Source organism: Oryza brachyantha, chromosome 8 (genome assembly GCF_000231095.2).
Source record: "Oryza brachyantha chromosome 8, ObraRS2, whole genome shotgun sequence".
Classification (NCBI taxonomy): Eukaryota; Viridiplantae; Streptophyta; class Magnoliopsida; order Poales; family Poaceae; genus Oryza; species Oryza brachyantha.
The window spans coordinates 17,619,907-17,642,356 of NC_023170.2; the positions used below are offsets into that span (position 1 = coordinate 17,619,907).

A 22,450-nucleotide genomic window follows, 5' to 3' on the forward strand; every position below is an offset into this window, starting at 1 on the left:
AGATTTTATCTGAAAACTATATGAGACAGATTTTTTAGTCTAATTAATTCATCATTAGTACATGTTGGTACTGTAACACTTATGACTAATCATGTACTAAATATGCTCAAAAGATTGGTCTTACGATTTCTCTCGTAACTGTGTAACTAGTTTTAATGTTTAAGTATATTTAATGCTTCGTTTAGATGCCCAAAGATTCTATACTATATTTTTTAAAAAAATTAAAACTAAACAGGGCCTAATTTATGATCACTGACTGTGTTTGTGGCTACAAAGCAGTACCATCATAATGATCATCTCAACAGCTTTCATAGATACTAGGCGTTCGGCAGTACAATTAGAACAGCACATCTTATTTATATGAGATCAATGTAATCCGTCCGCTATATATTATAAGAATTCCTAAACTTATATTTATTATGTATTAATTATATATTTGGTATATATATTTAGATTTATTAATGCACATATAAATTTAAATAAATTCGAAAAATCTTACGATATGAAATAAAATGAATAGTTCGTAGTACAATAGCAAAATAAGGACGGCATAAAAATCTGCGTCATCTACAGTTTGATCCGATGGCCTAGATTCGCTTCTGCAAGGTGCATAAAACGGTAAAGTTGTCACAGTAAAATATAGATACAGTGATGCATTAACTTGAAACTTTGATTTATCATCATAGTGCAACTCCTTGAGTTGTAATTACATCAGCAACGATACAGGATTCTGATCCCATATCATCACGCACATGTGTGCGTTTCTACCGTAAGTGTTTTTTGGGAAAAAAAACAAAACGATATATTTGCAAGCGAAAAAATAATTTACGAATAAATTTTTTTTGACTTTGGTGAAGTTTAAAGTCAAATATATATGATGGCCTACTGACAATGAAGTAGCCGCTTTAACGATATTAAGAACTTTTAATACATTATTATTATTATTATTATTATTATTATTATTATTATTACGTGTCTCAGTTTCATTTGATTGGATGGGCCAGCTCTAGCTAGTACGCCAGAGATTAAATTAAAACCAAGCCCATATACGTAAACAGGCCGGGATTGGGCCCATCATATAAATGAGACCCAGAAACTCTACGACCCACCGCCCGGCGAGGTTATTTGGGCCGAATGCCTTCGTTTTCCGGAAAGGCCAGGAAATGCAGATGAAAGGCCCGTTCAGTGACTTGGGCCTAATGATATTATAGTCATATGATGGGCTTTCAACATGGACTGATGGGCCTGTATGTACTGACCTTGTGGAGTCGATACTGCCAGGAGATACTGTCAGGGTAAAAACTGACAGGTGAGGCTGACCATATGTCATGTCAGTGAAACCGGGTAAAATAGAGTCGATATTGTTAGTGATCTTTTTTGAACTATTTGTGTGAGTTTAGGTGTACAAATTTCTGGTTTTTGAGGTAAGGGATCTCAAACAGATTCGGCGTTTAGTTGAGGGACCTCCGGTGAACTTATCCACCGAGCAAAAGATGTGACATCATATTTTAGCAAAACTGTACTCTTCCATATTAGTCTCAAGTCATTTTGACTTTACACTAAGCCAAATTACCTTCTACAGATAAAACAATAAGTTTGAGGCAAAACAAATCTAAAATGAATATGGTCACATGTGAACGAAGTAATTAATGAACAAGAACAAAAATCTGGATCGCGATCTCTCTATTATGTTAATCACAAGGTCTCCTTTGTACACGTATGCATACATATACAATACAATACAAGTATACGAGTATATCTGCATATGTAAATGCAAGTATCTGTTCTATATGTACCTGAAAACGAATGAAGGTATCAAAGGAGGAGGTGCATGAAGTGTAGTAGGTGCACATGTACGTCAGTCGTGATCCCAAGCGAAGAAAAATCGCGCATGCATGCGCGCGCGGAGCAGTGCCGTGCACCGCACGCCCTTCTCACGCTAGCTTCTAGCTTAGCCTAACAAACGGATCGAGATCGATGGATGCTTTAGCCGACGACGTCGTCGGCGGCGGCGGCGACCACCGTGCGGCGGCACAGCGGGCAGGACGCGTGCCGGAGCAGCCAGCTGTCAATGCACTGCAGGTGGAACGTGTGGCCGCACTCCGGCAGCCTCCGCGCCTCCTCGCCGGCCTCGAAGTCCTGGAGGCACACGGAGCAGCCGGCGCGGTCGCCGCCGCCGCCGCAGGCGCCAGCTGCTGTCTGCTCGGCGGTGAACGTCGTCACCGGGAGCGCGGCGATGGCGTCCGCCGGCATGCCCGTGGCGGCGGCGGCGGCGCCGGGGATGCCCGTGTCGAACATCTCCGCCAGCGTCGGCGCGCTCTCCCTGTAGGGCGCGTCGGCGGCGTTCATCTGGCTGTCCACGGCGTTCTGCACGGCCGGGTCCACCTTCTCCCTCACCAGGCGCCCCGTCAGGAGGCTCCAGATCACGTCAAGCTGAAACAGCAACCGATTAGTTAGTACAGCAACCTTGATTAGCTTGCCAATTAATTGCTGCAATTAGCAGAGCAAGCACACTTAAACTGGCTTGCTAATTGCTATAGTTAGTAGAGCAGCAAGCTTAATTGGCTTGCAAATTGCTAGTACAATCAGTACAGCAACTGAGCAGGCATACTTAATTGGCTTGCAAATTGCTAGTACAATCAGTACAGCAACTGAGCAGGCATACTTAATTGTCTTGCTAACTGTTCTAGCTAGTAGAGCAGCAAGCTCAACTAGCTCGCAAATTGCTACAGTTGGTAGAGCAACTGAGCAAGCATACTTAACAAAGCTTACAAATTGTCAGCTAGTGGAGCGAGCAAACTTAATTGGCTTGGTAGTTGCTGCAATTAGTGGATGCAAGCAAACACAATTAGCTCGCAAATTGCTACAGTTAGTAGAGCAAGTAAATTGGGAATTGCTATGAATATAATCAGTTGGATAAATCAGAATGCAAATCCATCATGAACTTGGAGCTGCTAAGAGGAGAACAACCGTTGCAGTAGCTGATGCAAAGTTCAATCTGGTAGGAAAAATTAACGTACCACGTACAGGACGCTCCAAATCCCGGAGTCGTGGGAGCACCACATGGCGACGGAGGAGTCGACGACCTCCATGGCCACCACCGCGCCGGAGATCGCGCCGATGCCGGTGCCGCGGACCAGGCCGCTCTCCGTCGCCAGCCCGATCAGCCCGCCGGTGATCGCCCCCAGAATCGTGCCCACTGCCGATCAATCAACGAAGTCAATCCACATGCTCGATCCGATTCATCCAACATGACGATGAACCACCCGAGCTCAAAACCAAGAGAAAAAAAAAGATCCGACGAGATCGACTCGCTCACCTGTGGCGAAGACGAAGGTGACGAGGCCGCGAGCCACCGCGCCGGCGACACGAGCCGGCAGGCGGGACAGGCTCCTGCCGGCGGCGTCGCTCCGTCCGCCGGAGAGCACCGGAGGAGAGTAGGACGAAAGGGTGGCGTGCACTGCTGCCACCTCCATGGATGCTGCAGCTCGCCGGACTGTACGGACGGGATGCTGGTCGGAAGTGTGTATCGGATAAGGGGAATTGCTGATCAACTGAGCTCTAGCAGACGCAGAGGAGAAGAAGATGAGATCTTTGGGCGGATTAGAATATGTCTCTGGAAAAATAAAAATCTGTGCATATAAATATGCATTGCTTGGTGATTACTAACACACGTTAGTACGTTACAAAATAAATTAAGCGCGTTGATAATTATAGCTTGGCTTGCCATGTCAGCCGAGGGAAGGGTGGGTATCCTTATCAATCATGCACCTTGGTTTGCCATGTCAGCCCTGCACCGCTGCCCTTCCTGGCTGCCACGCAAGCTTCCATCTCTGAAAGAAACAGTACTGTGCTCATCAATGGACTAGAATTCTCTATATCAAAAACCGCGTGAGTGATTTAATTACTGATACGTGAGTCCAAATAGAACGCGGAATCTCTTTAAAGTCAAAGTAAAAAGTAGCATAATCAATAATTTTCTGTGAGAAACTAATGAACTAAATCACTTAGCTACCGTTACTAACAGTTTCTAATTTGCTATCCTATAGCCCAAAATTGGATCAGAGATCGAATTTTAGGTTTTTTTCAAGACCTCATTTGTTACTTGCAGTTATGTAAATGGATGTGGGCTTAGCAGGTGGGTGGCAGAACGTGTCTGTGATGAATGAAGCTTAAGGATGAAGGTCAGCCGTGTCGCGGGTGGGTGATGGCAACGCGCCGGGTGGGGTGGGGTGGTTGGGGCTACGTACCTGCGTTTCTTTCTCCCCTTCCCCTGTCCAGCTTACTTGCCATGCTCTCTCTCTTAACGGCTAAGCTTCTCTTCCACTGCCTCCTGTCTCCTACAAAACATAATTATTTATAGATTATTTAGCATAAAGGAAATACTATACTATTTCTTAATAAACGAGGAATAGACTGCGGCGGAGGATAAGTGGGGTAAAATAGAAAGAATTTTAAATAAAAGATGATTGATAGATAAATGGTGTTGTAAATAGTAAAAGAATGTTTGATATAAGATTTAAGTGCTATAATATTTATATTTATGTTATAAAGAAAGAAGCACATCTGTATCTCTGCGTGTCTCTGACTGAGGCTGGGAGCTAAGCCATACACAAGCGCAGGGCAGCAGCACAGCACATGACATGAGAGGCATCAGGCAAGTGAAAGCGAACTCCGAAACTTCTCTCTTGCTGCCATGGCGACAGGTGCAGCACGGAAAGATGTTTCTATCATTTATAAATCTTTTCATTTTCTTAAAAACCAAACCCAAAACCTAATTGTAAATGTAAACCTTCAAGCACGTCAGTCCGACGTCGCCAAACAACAATCCAGGTCAAGCCAGACTCATATATGGAAATAAGCTTTCAGAAAAATGTGTATGTTTTTAAAAATCAAATAATGAAGAATAATTCGCAGCAATACGTGTAGGGATGGCCGGCCGGTCAATGTCTGCTGGCTGCAGCGAGCAATCGTTTCAACGGCACATTGATTAGGCGATTACCAGAGGCAGGGTGGTGCACAGGTTTCTACGGCGATTGAGAGCTGCGTCTGACCTTTTCAGCAGCAGCATGGGGCAAAACCATATGCATGCAAGGACGAGAAGGATTCACGGTGAAGGCATCCATCCGTCCCTCGTTCCACGCGAATGGTTTCGGGGTGGTTGGGGTGAACCGGTGAAGGATAGAGACCAGTCTGCAAGGGAGACACAAAATTGCATTACTGCTGGAAATGTGGATACCTGCACCTGCAAAAAAACAGAAGTTGGGCTACTAGGCTGCATACTGGTGTCACAGAGTGGTTTTGTCATTCCACAAGGTTGCAAAGGGAGGCTTACGTACACAGCTTACTGTTGAAACTTATTTTCCAGTATCGTACGTCGTTAATACGATAGTTAAGAATACATATATAAAATTTTTATTTATAAATTAATTTTTATTTATAAATATATTGTTTGGTTTTTTTCATGGAAAAACCTAACAATCATCCCATATGGAAAGGATTGGTCAATATCTTAGATAAAATTCACTATATCCCACTTAAATTTCACCGATTTTCTTACATGTTATTTCAAAGTTCACATTCTACCGATATAAACATAAAAAGGACAATATTGGTACGAAGTTTAATTCAACGGTCATGGAGCCTAGAAACTGTGTATATAATTTACAAGTTGAAACCATTCGTAATAAAATATAAATTTACTTTGTTTCTAACCACCAGAACACAACTTAATGTTGTGAATTATGACCGAACGCCTGTGCCAATATACAGGGTCATCCATTGGCTTTTTCATTAAAAATGTGAAACAATATATTTATAAACGAAAAATAATTTATGAATACCGAATAACACTCTTATGTACGTCTTCTCAGTGATATAAAAGTAAAGACTGAAAACTAAAATATGATAAAAAACCCTAAAATTAACTTCAAATTTAGAATTGAAAATTTAAATTTTAGCTTATAAGCATAAATAGAAACAAAACAAGAATGCCTACTCTATTCCAGTATTCTAACCAGTTCATAAAAAAAGTGTTCTACATCCTAATTCATCATCTTGATTTAACCTACACTCCAGCCCATTCTATGAAACTTTTGTGATACATGCTCTAGAATCTAGATAAAGAAAACTCAACACACGTAGCAAATGCCCATGCCCTCTACGGTGGTAAGGCTCCGTTTTCTTATAGCAATAGGGCAGTTTCGTGCTAATGAGGTATCCTCGGATTCAGCCTGGCCACAAAGGCACTAGAGTGCCCATCATCTATCCTGTTTGTCTGCTTGCTGGGGCTTGTACTGGACTACTGCTAGCCTTTGGATTCTAAACTTGCCTTCTTTGACAAAACTTGTGTGCTAATGTACCAACACCTTGGATCTCCTTTGGCTAAAGGGGCAAGGGATGGATAAAGCGATGTAGCTCAGCTAATAGGGGAGTACATTTGGTTGCTGGCGAAATAGAGACCACAGCATTGTTTCAGTAAGCTTTGCGTGGCTATAGGAAACCATTTCCTTTTTTTAATCACATACCATAGAATGGGATGCTGTTACCTGTATCAACAAGTTGGATTCATTTTATGTCTTGTGCATCTAGCCTTCAAATGATTGGTACAGGAATTTTAAACCTGCAGATGAAATGAAATTGACATGTCAGTCAATAGCCAGATCTCAGAATGACTGTGTACAGTAGTGTAGATGTTAGAAACAAAAGCACAAACGAGACACGAATTTAACGTGAAAAACTCTTGCAGGAAAAACCACGGGCGCCAACCGGCAAATTGCACTATGAGGATATGATTACAATGCAGGGAAAACAATAAGAACTCGCCTCTTCCCGTGCAGACTACAAGAGTATATATAAGGGGAAAAACTAAGAGTCCTAATAGGATAAGGCGAAAGAATCCTATTAGAAAACTAAGCTGACTCCTAGTAGGAAACAACTGGGAGAAACCTACTAGGAAACTAATCCGAATATAATTCCAGTTAAAATTCGGATCACATATTTAACAATCTCCACCTTGAGACGAATTTCCTCTTGTAGCATAAAAATCATCAATCACCAACAAACACCTCATAGGTCAAATTTATTGCGCGCCAAATAGTCTCTTGGACTATACTGTAACACCAACCAAGCTTGAGCAAAGCTCAAACTTAGTGGCAGGAACTGACTTTGTCATCATATCAGCTGGGTTATCATGAGTACTTATCTTGCATACCTTAACATCACCATCAGCAATAACACCTCGAATAAAGTGATATCTGACATCAATGTGCTTAGTTCTCTCATGAAACATCTGATCCTTTGTAAGGCAAATTACACTTTGACTGTCACAAAATATATTTATGCAAGACGTAACTCCACAAAGCTCAGTATACAAGCCTCTGAGCCAAATAGCTTCTTTGCAAGCTTCAGAAATAGCCATGTACTCTGCTTCGGTAGTAGATAAGACAACAGTTGCTTGCAAACTTGCCTTCCAACTAACAGCACAACCTCCAATAGTAAAAACATAACCTGTAAGCGATCTTCTCCTATCCAAATCTCTAGCAAAATTTGAATCCACATAACCAACAAGTCCATCTCTAGACATCCCAAACTGCAAACAAGCATTAGAAGTACCTCGCAGATATCTGAAAATCCATTGAACTGCTTTCCAATGCTCTTTACCAGGATTAGCCATATATCTACTGACAACACTCAATGCATGTGATAAGTCAGGACGCGAACATACCATGGCATACATAAGTGAACCAACTACACTTGAATATGAAACTCCAGACATGTACTCAATATCAACTTTTGATTGTCGACAGAAATCTGAAGATAATCTGAAATGTGCAGCTAAAGGAGTGCTCACTGTTTTGCATCATGCATATTGAAGCGACGAAGGACCTTTTCAATATAACCTTTCTGGCTAAGATACAACTTGCCAGACCGTCTTTCTCTGGTAATTTCCATACCGAGAATTTTCTTTGCTGCACCTAAATCCTTCATCTCAAACTCACTACTCAGTTGTGCCTTCAACTTTGCTATCTCTGATTTGTCTTTTGCAGCAATCAACATATTATCAACATAAAGAAGCAGATATATAGCTGAACCATTAACCTCTTTGAGATAAGCACAGCTATCAAATTGTGATCTTTTAAAATTCTGAGAAAGCATGAAAGAGTCAAATCTCTTGTACCATTGCCGAGGTGATTCTTTCAACCCGTAAAAGGACTTATCCAACCTACAGACAAGGTTTTCTTTACCAGGAATAACAAAACCTTCTGGTTGCTCCATATAGATGTCTTCTTCTAACTCCCCATGTAAAAATGTCGTTTTCACATCTAATTGCTCTAGTTCATAATCATGCATTGCAACAATACCAAGTAAAGTGCGAATTGAACTATGCTTCACAATTGGGGAAAACACATCATTGAAATCAATACCTGGGATCTGGCTATATCCTTTAGCAACTAACCTTGCTTTATATCTTGCCTCATCAGTTGGAGATATACCTTCCTTTCTTTTGAAAATCCATTTGCAACGGATAGGTTTCTTCTCCTTTGGCAATTCCACTAATTTCCAAGTATGATTCTTTTCAAGTGACTCCATCTCATCATGCATGGCAGCTATCCATCTATTGCTATCGACAGAAATAATAGCCTAAGAATATAAAGAAGGTTCTGCGTTACCTTCGATTTCTTGCGCCACACTCATAGCATAAGCAACTATGTTCGCTTCTTCGATCAATCTTTGAGGGGCTTTAATATTTCGCCTAGCTCTGCCTTGTGCAATAGAGTATTTTGGTGACTGCTCAACAACAGAAGAGTCTGACTCTTCAATAACCGGTGCATCTTGGTTACTAGCAATATTCTCTTTTTCTGGTACATGTCCTGAACTGATCAAGCGCTCCACCTGCACGCTTGCTTTCTGCTGACTCTCAACAGGAACATTAGTAGAAAATTTATCATTCAACATAACTGATTCATTGAAGATGACATTTCTACTAATCACAACCTTTTGGGTTTCAGGACACCATAACTTGTAGGCTTTCACACCAGAAGGATAACCAAGAATATGCACTTAATAGCTCTAGGCTCCAATTTACCGTTGTCGATGTGAGCATAAGCAGTACAACCAAATACTTTCAGGTCTGAATAATTAGCTGGGGAACCAGACCACATCTTAATTGGAGTCTTTTTACCGATGGCATAACTGGGTGAGCGATTAATAAGATAACAAGCAGTGGAAGCAGCTTCCGCCCAAAACCGTCTAGGTAAGCCTGCATTTGACAGCATACAACGGGCCTTTGAAATAATTGTCCTGTTCATACGCTCAACTACGCCGTTCTGTTGAGGTGTATGAGAAACGGTGTAGTGGCGCACAATGCCTTCTGACCTGCAATATGATTTAAATTGCCTAGAACAGAACTCCATCCCATTATCAGTACGAAGGACTTTCACCTTCCTTTCAGTCTGTCTTTCGACCATAGTCTTCCACTCCTTAAATACTAAAAAGGCTTCAAATTTGTGCTTTAGAAAATAGGGCCAAACTTTTCTTGAATAATCATCAACGATAGTCATCATATAACGAGCACCTCCAAATGACCTCTTACGAGCAGGACCCCATAAGTCAGAATGCACATAATCAAGAATACCTTCCGTAGTATGTGTAGATGTGGTAAACTTCACTCTCTTGTGTTTGTCAAAAATGCAATGCTCACAAAATTTCAACTTTTCGATGTTTTGCCCATCTAGTAATCCTCTCTTGCTCAATTCTGCCAAACCAATTTCACTCATATGCCCGAGACGCCTATGCCAAAGATCGGAATTCGATAATGAATCGGTAACTGCAACAACATTACCTACTATCGTAGTACCTCGTAGATGGTACAAATCGACAGTTTTAATGTCAACTTTCATCACAACAAGAGAGCCTTTTGTTACCTTCAAAATCCCGTCTCCACCGGAATATCTGTACCCTTTGCGATCAAGAGTAGATAAAGAGATGAGATTTCTCTTCAAACTGGGAATATGCCGCACATCTGATAATGTTCTAATGCAGCCATCAAACATCTTGATCTGTATAGTACCAACGCCCGCAACTTTGCAGGGCGTATTATCACCCATCAAAACATTATCACCTTGTACAGGTTCATAGGTGGTAAACCAATCCCTATTAGGGCACATATGATAGGTGCATCCAGTATCAAGAAGCCACTCGTCACTGGTTTGTACACAACCAGCATAAGCAACCAGTAATTCTGCATCTGGTTTATCATCAGTAGCAACTGCGGCTTTACCTTGCTCTTCTTGCTTACCTTTCGGTTTATAATTTCCCTTGTGCTTTTCTTTGTTCTGTAGCTTCCAACAATCAGAAATATCATGTCCACCTCTCTTGCAGTATTTGCATGACTTATACCTGCCTCTGGACTTTGACCTTCCGCGGTAGCCATTAGAACTTTTGTCTCTTGATTTGTTGTCTGTGTTCTTCTCTTGTTGCCTGCCCCGAACAACCAAGCTTTCTGGTTGTGAGTTAGAACCTTCAGAAGGTACCATCTTCTTCATCTTTCCTTTGGCATGCAAAGCATCATAAACTTCTTATAAAGTTAGAGTATCACGATTATACAAGATAGTATATTTGAAATTTGCATATGAGCTAGGCAATGAGCACAACAGAATAAGGCCTAAATCCTATTCATCATACTTTATCTCCATGGACTCAAGGTCAGCAACAATTTCCTTAAAAGTGGAGAGATGATCCATCACAGACTCAACATCTTGCAACTTGTGTAGAAATAACTTTTGCTTCAAGTGCATCTTGCTGGTCAGATCCTTTGTCATGCATATCTGTTCCAGCTTCAACCACAGCGCGGCAGCTGTCTTCTCCTTAAGCACTTCCTGCAAAATATTATTGGATAGATGAAGATGGATATATGCCATAGCCTTACGGTCTTTCTTCTTCTCATCGTCGGACCAATCATTTGTCCTTTTGTTGTTGAATCCATCAAGCGCATCATCCAGATCTTGCTGTGCAAGAATTGCACGCATCTTCACTTGCCACAATGAGAATCTTGTGTCTCGGTCCAAAAGAGGTAGATCATACTTTAAACTCGCCATTGAGAATAAATCCTGAATCTGTTGGTATTAATATGTTGAACCCAAGCAGATACGCGAAACTCCAGTGCTCGGAACGATGCACAATAGATGATCTGACAACTTTTGGGTACACAAGATCGGGTAAATGTAGCAATTAAATCTGGAAAGAAAAACGATGATGTTACTGTAGCTGTACTGTAGCTGCTACGGTAGCGCGGATTGGACGGCACGATCTGATGACTTGTCCTTGGAACGATCAATTTTCCTCCCGCGTGCGCGCGTCTGCTCCTTTCTTTTTCTTCTGTGCGAACGCGACGTCGAGTCGAAGTCGCCACCGACTCCGACCTGATCTCGATGGAACGGCGATTCCGCAGATCGCCGGAAAAGTCCGGTCAGCGGCAGCAGCGTAGCGTAGATTAATCTTCACGGCTCTAATACCACTTGTTAGAAACAAAAGCACAAACGAGACACGAATTTAACGTGGAAAACCCTTACGGGAAAAACCACGGGCGCCAACCGGCAAATTGCACTATGAGGATATGATTACAATGCAGGGGAAACAATGAGAACTCGCCTCTTCCCATGCAGACTACAAGAGTATATATAAGGGGAAAAACTAAGAGTCCTAATAGGATAAGGCGAAAGAATCCTATTAGGAAACTAAGCTGACTCCTAGTAGGAAACAACTGGGAGAAACCTACTAGGAAACTAATCCGAATATAATTCCAGTTAAAATTCGGATCACATATTTAACAGTAGAGGCCCGGATGTCATCCATTATCTAAAAAATAATGAAATCTCACAAAATTTTGACATTATTTCAGGCTGGAAATATAATGAGACTTAAAATGAAATGAAGAAACAATAGTTTTCCCAGCATCCTGGATTTCAGAAACTTAGGCACTACACCCTATAGTGTCCCCTTCCATTTCAAAAGCCCATTTAAAGTGAAATTAGTTGGCAGTCCCTGTTCATCATAATGTAGTGCAATTGTGCAAACGCGAAAACCAGTGTGTACCATAAGCATAAGCAGCAATTGTTCCATGATTATGGTTTGAACATGAATTGAAATGCTGAATGTATATCTAAAAAATGGTCTGGAAATAAAGACCTCGTGAAGCACTTGAGCAGAAAGTTGGGTACATTTCACATTCTAGCAGGATTCATGGTGCCAAAATAAACAAATGCTTCTTACCATGTACTAATCATGCAAATTTTGAAGTGAAATTACAATAGTATATAAAACTATCTCAATTTTATCATGTGTGGTTATATAGGACTTATGCTGTCCATAGAAACAAGAATTATATTAATGATACATCTTCAGTCAGAATACGATACTGACCCTTGTTCTTACCTGCAGAATCAAGAGCAATCTGTCGCTACATAGCAGAAACCTATGAACAGCGTGGGTATCCTTTCCTTCTCGGAAACACACAGCATAATGGCGCATACTCGACCTAGAGTGCAAAAGAACACCATGTCTTACTATTTTTTTCTTAACAAGAGGACACGTAGTCACAAAAATGTGATGTGAAACAGGATGTACAGATCACTTGTTTCACGTTGTGAGGTAAATCATGTCAAATTAGCATCATCGGAACAAACTAAAAATAATGAAATGAGCAAAAATGTTGAATGGCACCATAGAAATCACTCTCAATTAATGAATCAATTTAAGTAGAATAATATGGGGTTTATCTACAACTTGGTGGAGCACATGCAGAAATTCACGAGCCATACGTCATTCTGAGAAACAAAAGGATCATTTCATTTCAGAACTCAGATTTTATCCCAAGGTTAGAGTCAGTCAAGTCATAGCAAAGTATGATAAAAAGTCCATCATATTCGCAAGGTTCAGAACTGCCCCATTGCCAACATATGGCATGTAAAATCAGAGTAAAATTCATGCAATGAATCCGACTGGAACACGACCAAATCGTACAACTGCATGAGTGATGTGATGACACGTACACGATGGGCTCATATTCAGAAACTACTCTCTCTTTGAATCTATTAATGAACAAACGAAAACACAGATCTAACATACTTACGATGTGCGGGCATTGCTCCCCTGTACCACTGCACAAGTCAGACCGACGAATCTCTCCCACTGGTTGAAGTATCTTCCAGTAAGACTTATGAGCCCTGGACTGGTTGGATCCCTAACAAGCTAATCTGTGAGGCCATGACCCATGAGGTGTGAGATATGCGAATTGGAAATGATTGCGGCGGAAGGGGATTGGGGGAGTGGTACATGATTACGCTCGCGAAGATGTCGGAGAGCACAAGGACATGGAGAGCGGCCGGCCGAGGCACAGGCAACGGGTTCCCCTCGTCTGCGCTCGCGCGGGGCACTGCGAGCATCGTCGCCGACGTTGTCGACGAGTTGGAAGTGGAGAGTGGAGACGCCTGCAATCCTCTCTCCCATTCCCCGGCCCGGCGGGGTGTGCACCTCGATCGTCCTCCGCTCCACCCCCATTGGAGTCCCCATGCGAAGCCCGAATAATGAGCTCCTCCGCCTCCGACCACTCGCCGCCCACATGCCCCCATCTCCGGTGGTCGCCGCCGTCCGACCAGGCCGCCACTAGGCACGGGGAAGGATGGAGGGGAACCGAATTGCAGTGGCATTTTACAGCATGATCCCTTCCTTCATTTCAAATTGGATTAAGTAACCCCAACGTTTTACCATCTGATCACTTAACCTCATCACCTAACAAACCAGGTATTTAACCCCCTAAACTATCTAATACCATTTAGATTACCTCCTCAAAGTGGTTTTGGTATTTTTACTTCTTGTTTTGCCATGCTGATAGATTTTTTTTAACATGATTTTTTGATGCCCGGTATGTTGCACTAATTTCAGTGAACATGATTGTATATGGGCTAATTTGGATAGTTTATATGTTACACTAAATTTTTTGATGTCACGCGGAACATGATTGCTTATGGACAAGAAAACTAAAAGCTAATAGTTCCATTTGCACTAGAAAACTGAAAGCTTTTTGGTTAGATCTTCGGAAACTGAAAATTAACGGTACCATTTAACCAATTTTTTCCTTTATCAACGTTACCATTAAAGCTTAAATTGCATACTTGTGCAAAAAATAAGTCACATGACTAGTACTTCAGTAGCACTAAGAAACATAAATTTAGAGAAAACCCCATTAAACATGACACAAATAGGATGCTCCACAATCATTCATGAAACAGAGTAGCAAAAAAAGTATCATACGTAACATTCGGGTCTAACAAATCATAGAGTAGCTAGCAACTTACATTCAACTCTCAGTATGCTATGTACAGACTATTCAAATTAGTCCATATACAATTATGTTCACCTAAATTAGTGCAAAATATAAGGCATTAAAAAATCATGTTCAAAAAATCTGCTAGCATGGCAAAACAAGAAGCAAAGCCACCAAAACCACTGTGAGGGATAATCTAAACGGTATTAGATAGTTTAGGGGGTTAAATACCTGGTTTGTTAGGTGAGGGGGCTAAGTGATCAGGTGCTAAAACGTTAGGGGGTTACGTAGACTTATTCCTTTCAAATTTATGTATAAAAGCATCTCCAAAATCTGATACAATTCCATTTCGACCATCGGATCTGATATATGCGGTAGATGGGAAGACACTGCACTGGTCAGTCCAAGAAGATGCATCGATAATTAACTTGTCACTCTTATGTATGGCGTTTAATCAATATTTGTAACACGTAAATCCAGAACTTATATATTATAGGCATACAAGATGATAAATATATAAACATGTTATTGTAACAGTTTTCAGCACACGGGTGTAGATACATCCGTTACTTGCATGTCATCTAAATAGTTATTAAAAAATATAAACATATTTGAGAAGATAGTTTAATATGAGTTATAGCACTCCACCAACATTCAATTTAAATTCAACTTTTACAAGTTGTAACAAAAATAATAAAAACAATTATGAATATGCGTATACTTAGTTTCAGTTTTGTTTGTTTTTTTACTCTAACTTGTTGAAGTTGAATTTAAATTTGCATGTATGTGAAATGATATAACTCATATTAATCTATCTTATCAAAATTTTTTTATATTTTTTATGACTATTTAGATAACATATAAACACACGGGTATACATACATCCATGTGCTAAAAATTATTTCCCAGAAGAAATAAATGCCCCGAAGATGCAACGCAAGCTCGACGCATGCAACACCACTCGACAGGTCTAATGCGTGCGCGACACGCTCAACGTACGACATGGGATCACTTTACGTGTGTATATATTACGCATATAAACCTTATATGTTGAACTTATATAAATTTAATATATAGAAATTTTTCGCATATAAATTTCTACGTGCAAATCTTATACATGTAAAATATAAAAAATATCTGAATGAATGCATCGCGCGTATTAGCCTTTTCGAACGCGACCTGCCTATTCCGGGGTGGGGCGTCGTCTCCCCGGCCACCGCCACGAGAGAGAGAGAGTGTGTCATGGCCGTCCCTCCAAAAACGCACAGATTTCTTGTTGCATCCATCGTGCATGCATGATCGCGAGGCGCACGCCAAGGGAGGGAGCGGACCACGACCGGCGATCGCCGTAGCGCAGCGGTAGTCTTCTTCCTCGGCGGCGGTGCGGCCGGCTGCCGGGGCATGCAGGCAAGATGGCCAGATCCTACTACATTTGCTCGCACATCGACCCCCTCGCGCTCTCGTACATCCCCGGCATCGCCCTGGACACGCTCTTCCTCGTCGCCATCCAGGCGCTCGCCGTCGTCGTCCTCTCCAAGTTCTTCCACCTCTTCCTCCGCCGCTACAACCAGCCCAGCGTCATCTCCCAGATCCTCGTACGTGCGCTCTCGCCTCGATCGATCCCCTCTGCTTCATCGGGTTAAAAGGCCCAGTTCTTGAATATGTTGGTACCTTGATCAGGCCGGCGTTTTCGTCGGCGGCATGGGGCTTCGCAACGCCATCGTCCACGTCGACGTCGACAACGTCGAGGACATGTACGGAGGGTACATCTCCGCGGCGCGAATACTGTACATGTTCCTCGTCGGCCTCGACATGGACATCGCCGCGCTGCGGCACGCCACGCGCCGGTGCGTCGCCTTCACCTACGCCACCGTGGCTGCCAGCCTGCTCCTCGCCGCCTTCCTCTCCAGCGGCATGTACGGCAGCATGATGCACTCCCCTGTCAAGACGCCCGAGCTGCTCGCCGCCACCCTCATGCTGGCGCTGACCAACGCCTCGTCCATCTCCGTGACCCGGATCGCCAGCGAGCTGAAGCTCACGGTCACGGAGAACGGGCGGCTCGTCGTCGCCGCCGCGATCGCCACCAACCTCATCTGCGTCCTCGGCGACGGCGTCCTGTCCTCCACCACACTCGCCAAGGAGAAGATCGAGGGCCTCACCCAAGGCTCGCCCCAGATCAAGAAAGGCTTCCTGGCGCTCGCCGTGGCCGGTGGCGCGGTGTGGCTGGTGCGCCCCGCCGTGACGCGGATCAACAAGCGCAACGTCGGGCAGCACCACGTCGGCGTCCGAGACCTGGCGATGATGCTCCTGGCCATCTGGTTCATCGGCAACATCCCGCAATACCTCGGCTTCGACGGGATGCCGACGAGCCTAGCGCTGGGGATGGCGTTCCCGCGGGAAGGCCCCGCGGCGAGGTCCGTCGCCGCCGCGCTCGGGCCGCCGGTGAAGGGCGTCATGCTCCCCTTCTACTTCGCGACGATCGGCATGAGGATGAACTTCAACTCCATGTCGGGCGCCATCATCGTGCCCGGCGTGCTCATGACGCTGCTCGGCCTTTTCGGCAAGGCCATCGGCGCCGCCGCCGTCGCCGCCTACCTCAGCATCCCGCTCGCCGATGCTCTCCGCTTCAGCGTCCTCCTCAACGTCAAGGGCCATGTCGACACCATGAACATGAAGTTTGCAAAATCAGAAGGGGTAAATGATCGAGCACCTGATGTCCAATTCTCCATGACACAATCATGCAACTCACCGGCCGGATTTGCAGGTGTGGGCGGAGCAAGCGCTGTACGCGATGATCATTGGCAACTTGATCAGCACCCTCCTCGCCGGGCCGGTGGTGGCGGTAGTGCGGCGGAAGGAGGAGGAGGCGTACAGGACGAGGCATCAGGCCATCGAGTCACTGGGCGCGGAGCAGGAGCTACGCATGCTCGCCTGCGCGCACATCGCGCACGCGGCGCCGGGGATCCTCAGCTTGGTCGAGCTCCTGGTGAGCGAGCCCCAGGAGCAGCCCGCCGTCCATGTCCTCCATCTGTTCGGGGTCTCCGGTGAGCGCGTCGAACGGACGCCGTACCACCAGCGAATCCGTGAGGACGGCGGAGGCGGACGACGCATTGGTGGCGGCGGTTGCGATGCCATCACGCAGATGAACACGATCGTCGACCTGTTCTCGCGCGCCACCGGCATCTGGTTCCGCCAGATCGACGTCGTGAGCCGCGGCGCCGCTCTGGACGCCGGCGCCGTCTGCCGCTCGGCGGAGGACCTGCACGCCTGCCTCCTGCTCGTCCCCTGCCACAAGGAGCAGCGCTACGACGGCAAGATGGCGTGCCGCCTCGACGAGCGGCGGGAGCTGAACCACGACGTGCTCGCGCGGGCGCCGTGCACCGTCGGCCTCCTCGTCGACCGGCCGTACCGAAACAGCGGCACCAGCTTCAACGTCCCCAGCAGCATGGCCACGAGCGCCAAGACCATCCTCCACCCGTGCAGCGACAGGGCGGTGACCCACCTCGTCGCCGCCGTCTTCTTCGGCGGGCCCGACGACCGCGAGGCCGTGTCCTTCGCCTCCCGCCTCGCCGAGCACCCGTCCGTCGGCCTCACGGTCTTCCGCTTCGTGAAGCGCAGCACGTACGACACCGTCACCTCCGGCAAGGTGGCCAGCGACGGCGACGAGCTCGACCTGCCGTACCAGGAGGGCGACGTCGACGAGCGCTTCTTGTGGCGATTCTACGAGAGGTACGCGTCCCGGGAGCTGGCCATGTACGTGGAGAAGGTCGTGGAGAGCCCCGCCGACGTGGAGGAGACGCTGGACGGGATGGCCGGGATGTTCTCGCTGGTCATCGTCGGGCGAGGCGGCCGGCATCCGCCCGAGCTGCTGGCCGGGCTGGACCGGTGGGCGGACGCCGCCGGCGTGATGGGCCCCGCGGCGGAGATCCTCGCGTCCAACGACTCGCTGGAGATGGGCTCAGTGCTCGTCATGCAGCAACACACGGTAGTGATGCCACACCAATGACACGCCCCCGCTGACGTCATAACAAATGTTGTAAGGTTACACAGAACAGTTTGTGTATATTTAGTTAGATTTCTGCAAGTAGAATTTTCCAGAGTTAATTTTTGTACCATGGACATCTCCAAGATCTTGTTAGTATATTGCTTCATGTAGAAACAAAAGTTGAGTCTTTTGGTCTGGAGAATCAAACAAAGATCTGAAACAGCCATAGCAGAGAATTTCTTTTTGAACCTTTTTCAAAATTTTAAACTATAATCTAACAGAATTTATTTTTCAGACATGAAGCTTTTGGGCGTATCGATGTTATTTGGTAACGTTATTTGGTCACGACAATTTAAAAAATTAAATTATATAAATAAACCGTGTTGGAGTTTAATTTTTAAACTTACAAAATAAAATAAAGAAGTTGAAAAATTACAAAATAGTACATAGCAAACAGCACATCTTAATTATTCAGTGCATGGCAATTCAGCTTGATTCATCTTCTCTAACCACAAATCCTGTGATTATTTTTACATGCATCCATCTGCAGTACACCCACAGTACGTACCTTGGAAAAACATCGCACAAAAACCGTGCTCCAAAGGCACACATTTGGGGTGAAAAAAGATGGAAAAAAAGAGAGAGAAAAAACAAGCTGAAATCCTCCATGGAGAGATCGTCTTCTTCTTCCTCGGACCATCAGATGCTGCACACAGCGAAATGCTGGCGAAGCGGCTGCACCATCCAGCTGCCTGCTGCTGGGGTGAGGTGGTGGTGGCTGCAAGGAGGCATGACTATGGAGCTGAGGAGCGCCTTCTCGACCTCCTCCGAGGCCTCCCTCCTCACCAAGCACACGACGTACTCCATCACGGCGGCGTCGCATGGCAGCGTGATCGGGCAGCCGCTCGTGAACCCGAACTCCTCCTGGGACATCCTCAGGAGCTCCGCGAACACCGGCGTGCGGAGGTACGCCAGCGGGACCTCGAACCGCCGGCCGTCGCACGAGTAGACGACGCAGTTGCCCTTGCCGGCCACCGAGCCGCTGCAGGACGACGACGACGACGAGCGGGTGAGCTCCTTCGTCTCCGACGCCGTCGTCACCCTCTTCCTCCCGATGGCACCCATCCCCTGCCACTTCTTGGAGAGCTGAGCTAGCTTCTTGGAGCTGATCATTCCTGCTGTCTTTTGCTTTCCAGTGGAAGTGATCAGGGAAGGAAAAAAAATGTGTTGGTGAATTGGTGATGGTTTTTGTGGCAATGGCCATATGTATTTATAGGGAGATCTGCAGGTTGGTTTCAGAGTTTGAGTAGCAAATTCTAGCTGGCAAGGGACAAGGCCATGAACTTCCCTGGTGAGATGTTGCAATCCGTGCTACAAGATTTCAATGCGCACGATCATTGTTTCTCCGATGGTGGAGCCATCTTTCGTTTGCCAGATCTGAGATGATGAACTCAAACTACCGGCTTAAAATCCGAGATATTAGCATAGTTCTATATATATGTCAATAAAATAATTGTATCATTTTTAAAAACCTAAAAAAATAAAAATCTCAAAAAATGAAAAAAAAATGTGCGTGCTTTTGATATGAAGAATTTATTAAGCTATATAAATCGAAATTTAGAGGTGATTGGATATATTTTTAGACTCTGACTTACGGAGCAACTCATGAGTATATATATATATATATATATATAAAGTAATTTCATGGCTTAGGCACTAACTCCTAGCACTAAAATAAATTTCGACAAATGGTAGAGACACTTGAACCTCCTATAATCAAGGCTGAACCTTGACAAACATATTGGTATGTTCTGTTCTTCTAAAAAAAGAATTTTATTTCTTCTTACAAACTGAAGCTGCCATATCCCCAGTCATCTGTTACTTGGATCATGGTCATCTGTTAAAAAGAAAAAAAAAAAACCTTTCACACTTTCCAGTGGACATTCATTAGGGCTTTGAATAGGTGAGCAAGAAATGGTCCATGAAATTCCTTCAGCCATCAATTAGACTAGTTGGTGTGAGCAACAGGGTCATGAATATGGTGGTGCAATGTTGGCTACAATGGAGGCAACAGTTGGTGCATTGGGGTCCTCTTGTGGAGTCCATACCACTGGACTGGTTTCAGATGATTGGATACATGCCGCAGCAGAGGTTGTTCCTTGTGTGGATAGATGCATTACCAATGCATTTACTTCAATCTCCAGCATCTGTCCACACAAGAAATGTGCACACCGGAACATCGGATGGAGAGCCACATCAAGTGAGATTTCATAGGATGGTTCGTGTGGCCTTCCTTTTCGTGATGATAAGCTCAACTCATGTGTTTACTGAACAATCAATCATTAGTTGTTGGTTAAGGAAGCCTTGATTAATTAGCATTACAAGCAACTTGCATACGGTATATGCCCCATATTTCTACCATGATATGATGATCGATCATGCATGCAACTGTGTACTGGTCCGTACCATACAGTGGGCAATACGAGATCTGAATGAGGCCAGCATGTAGGGTCGTGAGTTTTAAGAAGCAGCTTCCTGGCTTGTTAATGATGCATGAACAGATCCATGGAGTTTGTTGTTGATAGGTTAGCTGCAGATCCTTTCGCACAAATCAAATTTGATTCGGAAATTGTTGGTTGGTTTCGACAGATTGGAACTGGACAAGTTCCTATCAAACAATGAACCTTGTGGTCCAGTTGATCTGCGCCATCTCACATGCATATATGCTTCAGACAGTTCAGAGTCTAGACATGGCGTGTCACTGCAAAGTGCAAACCCTTGGAGCGTCATGGCGGGAAAGCATGGCGATTGGAGCTACGGTCCACTTAGAAATAAGAGAAGATCTAAAAAAATATCATTGACAAGCATCTAAGTATAAAATAATGCTATGGACGAGTGTGAATTCTACGAATGTTACCGCATGAACGACTTTGTCTAAGAAATACCATCACCGGGATGTTCTGTCCATTTCTGCCATTAAATACACCGTTCATGCTATAACACTTAATGGAGAAATGTTAATGGAACCATAACAACGATGTTATTTTTTAGACAAATTAATTTGTATGATGATATTTTATAGAACTTGTATTTTTCAATTACATTTTTTAGAATTAAGTGTTTGTCAATGACATTTGTTAGATTTTCTTAAGGAATAACTCACTGGTTGGCCCAATTATGGCTTAGATTGACACGGCCCGGGTCTCACTTTGTTGGGCCAATGCACAAATGGGCTGTACTGAAAGCTCGGGCTTCTTTTCTGAATTTCAGAAGGCAACTGGACAGCATGGCAATCATCTGAACAGATGCACTCTGTGCAGAGATCTAATTTTGCATGATTTTTTTCTCTCATACGAACAACCTGATCTCTGCCAAGCTTGTTAATGATTGTTACATGCTGGTGCATTTTATATGCATACACATTTACGTTGGTTGCAAAGTATGGAGAAATTTAATTTTTTGCTACCCTTACGAGCGGTCAAAACAGATTTATCACTTGCTGTTTATAGTATGTGGGCCCTTGTGAGTCTATGATAGGTGAATCCAGTAACAAATTTGTTACGAAAATTCGTAAAAGTAGTAAAAAGTTAAAAGCCCCGTGCACAAGGTTGTCGATATAGACACTCTTGAATTCATATCTCTTCAGAGTTTAAGCAAAGGGTTATATCTGAATTTGCAGACTGAATTGCGTTTGTTTACTAATGTAGGAGTGGCTTGTTGCCTAGAAACAGCACGATGAGTGGAAGTGTCGACGCTTATGACTGATGCACGTGATGAGGCAGCGTAGTACTAGTAGAGATTTATGGCCTTATCTTTTCGTTTTATTTATGTTTATAAGTCAAAATTTAAATTTTTAGTCTTAAATTTAGAGTTGATTTTTTAGAGGGGTTATTATAATTTATTTTTCAGTATTTGCTTTTAAATCGGTAAGAACAAAGGGGTGACGGCATATTTATAAATGAAAAAATATAAATAAAATTATATATATGTATTATTAGTGATAAAATAGTTAGGGCTAGAATATAAACTACGGTGAAAAACCCCAAAGTAACTCCAAATTTAATGATGGAAGTTAAAATTTTGGCTTATAAATATAAGCAACAGAGAAAAGATAGGGTATAATTATTTTTTGTTTGTAA

General features: G+C 44.0%; 2 protein-coding genes and 1 pseudogene across 5 annotated transcripts; 1 reads left to right on the top strand and 2 right to left on the bottom strand.

Annotated features, from left to right (window-relative positions):
• Positions 1-1,650: 1,650 nt before the first annotated feature.
• LOC102701101 (NEP1-interacting protein-like 1) lies at positions 1,651-13,630 on the bottom strand. 4 transcript variants are annotated; one of them, XM_040526742.1, is made up of 10 exons: positions 13,336-13,630; positions 13,133-13,256; positions 12,436-12,538; positions 6,549-6,622; positions 5,055-5,193; positions 4,251-4,340; positions 3,772-3,833; positions 3,320-3,561; positions 3,021-3,199; positions 1,651-2,433 (listed from the first exon to the last, which is right to left on the bottom strand). In XM_040526742.1, the coding sequence occupies exons 8-10, from the start codon at positions 3,474-3,476 to the stop codon at positions 1,987-1,989; spliced, it is 783 nt and encodes a 260-aa protein (XP_040382676.1). In that variant the 5' UTR covers positions 3,477-3,561; positions 3,772-3,833; positions 4,251-4,340; positions 5,055-5,193; positions 6,549-6,622; positions 12,436-12,538; positions 13,133-13,256; positions 13,336-13,630; the 3' UTR covers positions 1,651-1,986. The 4 variants fall into 4 exon arrangements, with proteins under 4 accessions (XP_040382676.1, XP_040382678.1, XP_040382677.1 ...); XM_040526744.1 differs by lacking the exon at positions 5,055-5,193; XM_040526743.1 differs by having other exon boundaries at positions 13,133-13,630.
• Positions 13,631-15,541: 1,911 nt separating this feature from the next.
• LOC102701653 lies at positions 15,542-18,535 on the top strand (annotated as a pseudogene).
• Positions 18,536-18,700: 165 nt separating this feature from the next.
• On the bottom strand, positions 18,701-19,553 carry LOC102701935 (auxin-responsive protein SAUR36-like). The gene has a single exon (XM_006660304.3). The coding sequence runs from the start codon at positions 19,482-19,484 to the stop codon at positions 19,011-19,013; it is 474 nt and encodes a 157-aa protein (XP_006660367.1). The 5' UTR covers positions 19,485-19,553; the 3' UTR covers positions 18,701-19,010.
• Positions 19,554-22,450: the final 2,897 nt, after the last annotated feature.

Excerpts from the sequence above, each read along its gene's own strand:
- LOC102701935 (XM_006660304.3), bottom strand. The coding sequence starts at position 19,484 with ATGATCAGCTCCAAGAAGCTAGCTCAGCTCTCCAAGAAGTGGCAGGGG.
- LOC102701101 (XM_040526744.1), bottom strand. The coding sequence starts at position 3,476 with ATGGAGGTGGCAGCAGTGCACGCCACCCTTTCGTCCTACTCTCCTCCG. Across the intron at positions 3,200-3,319 it reads CACCTTCGTCTTCGCCACAG|TGGGCACGATTCTGGGGGCG; the intron begins GTGAGCGAGTCG and ends ATTGATCGGCAG. Across the intron at positions 2,434-3,020 it reads TTTGGAGCGTCCTGTACGTG|CTTGACGTGATCTGGAGCCT; the intron begins GTACGTTAATTT and ends TTGCTGTTTCAG.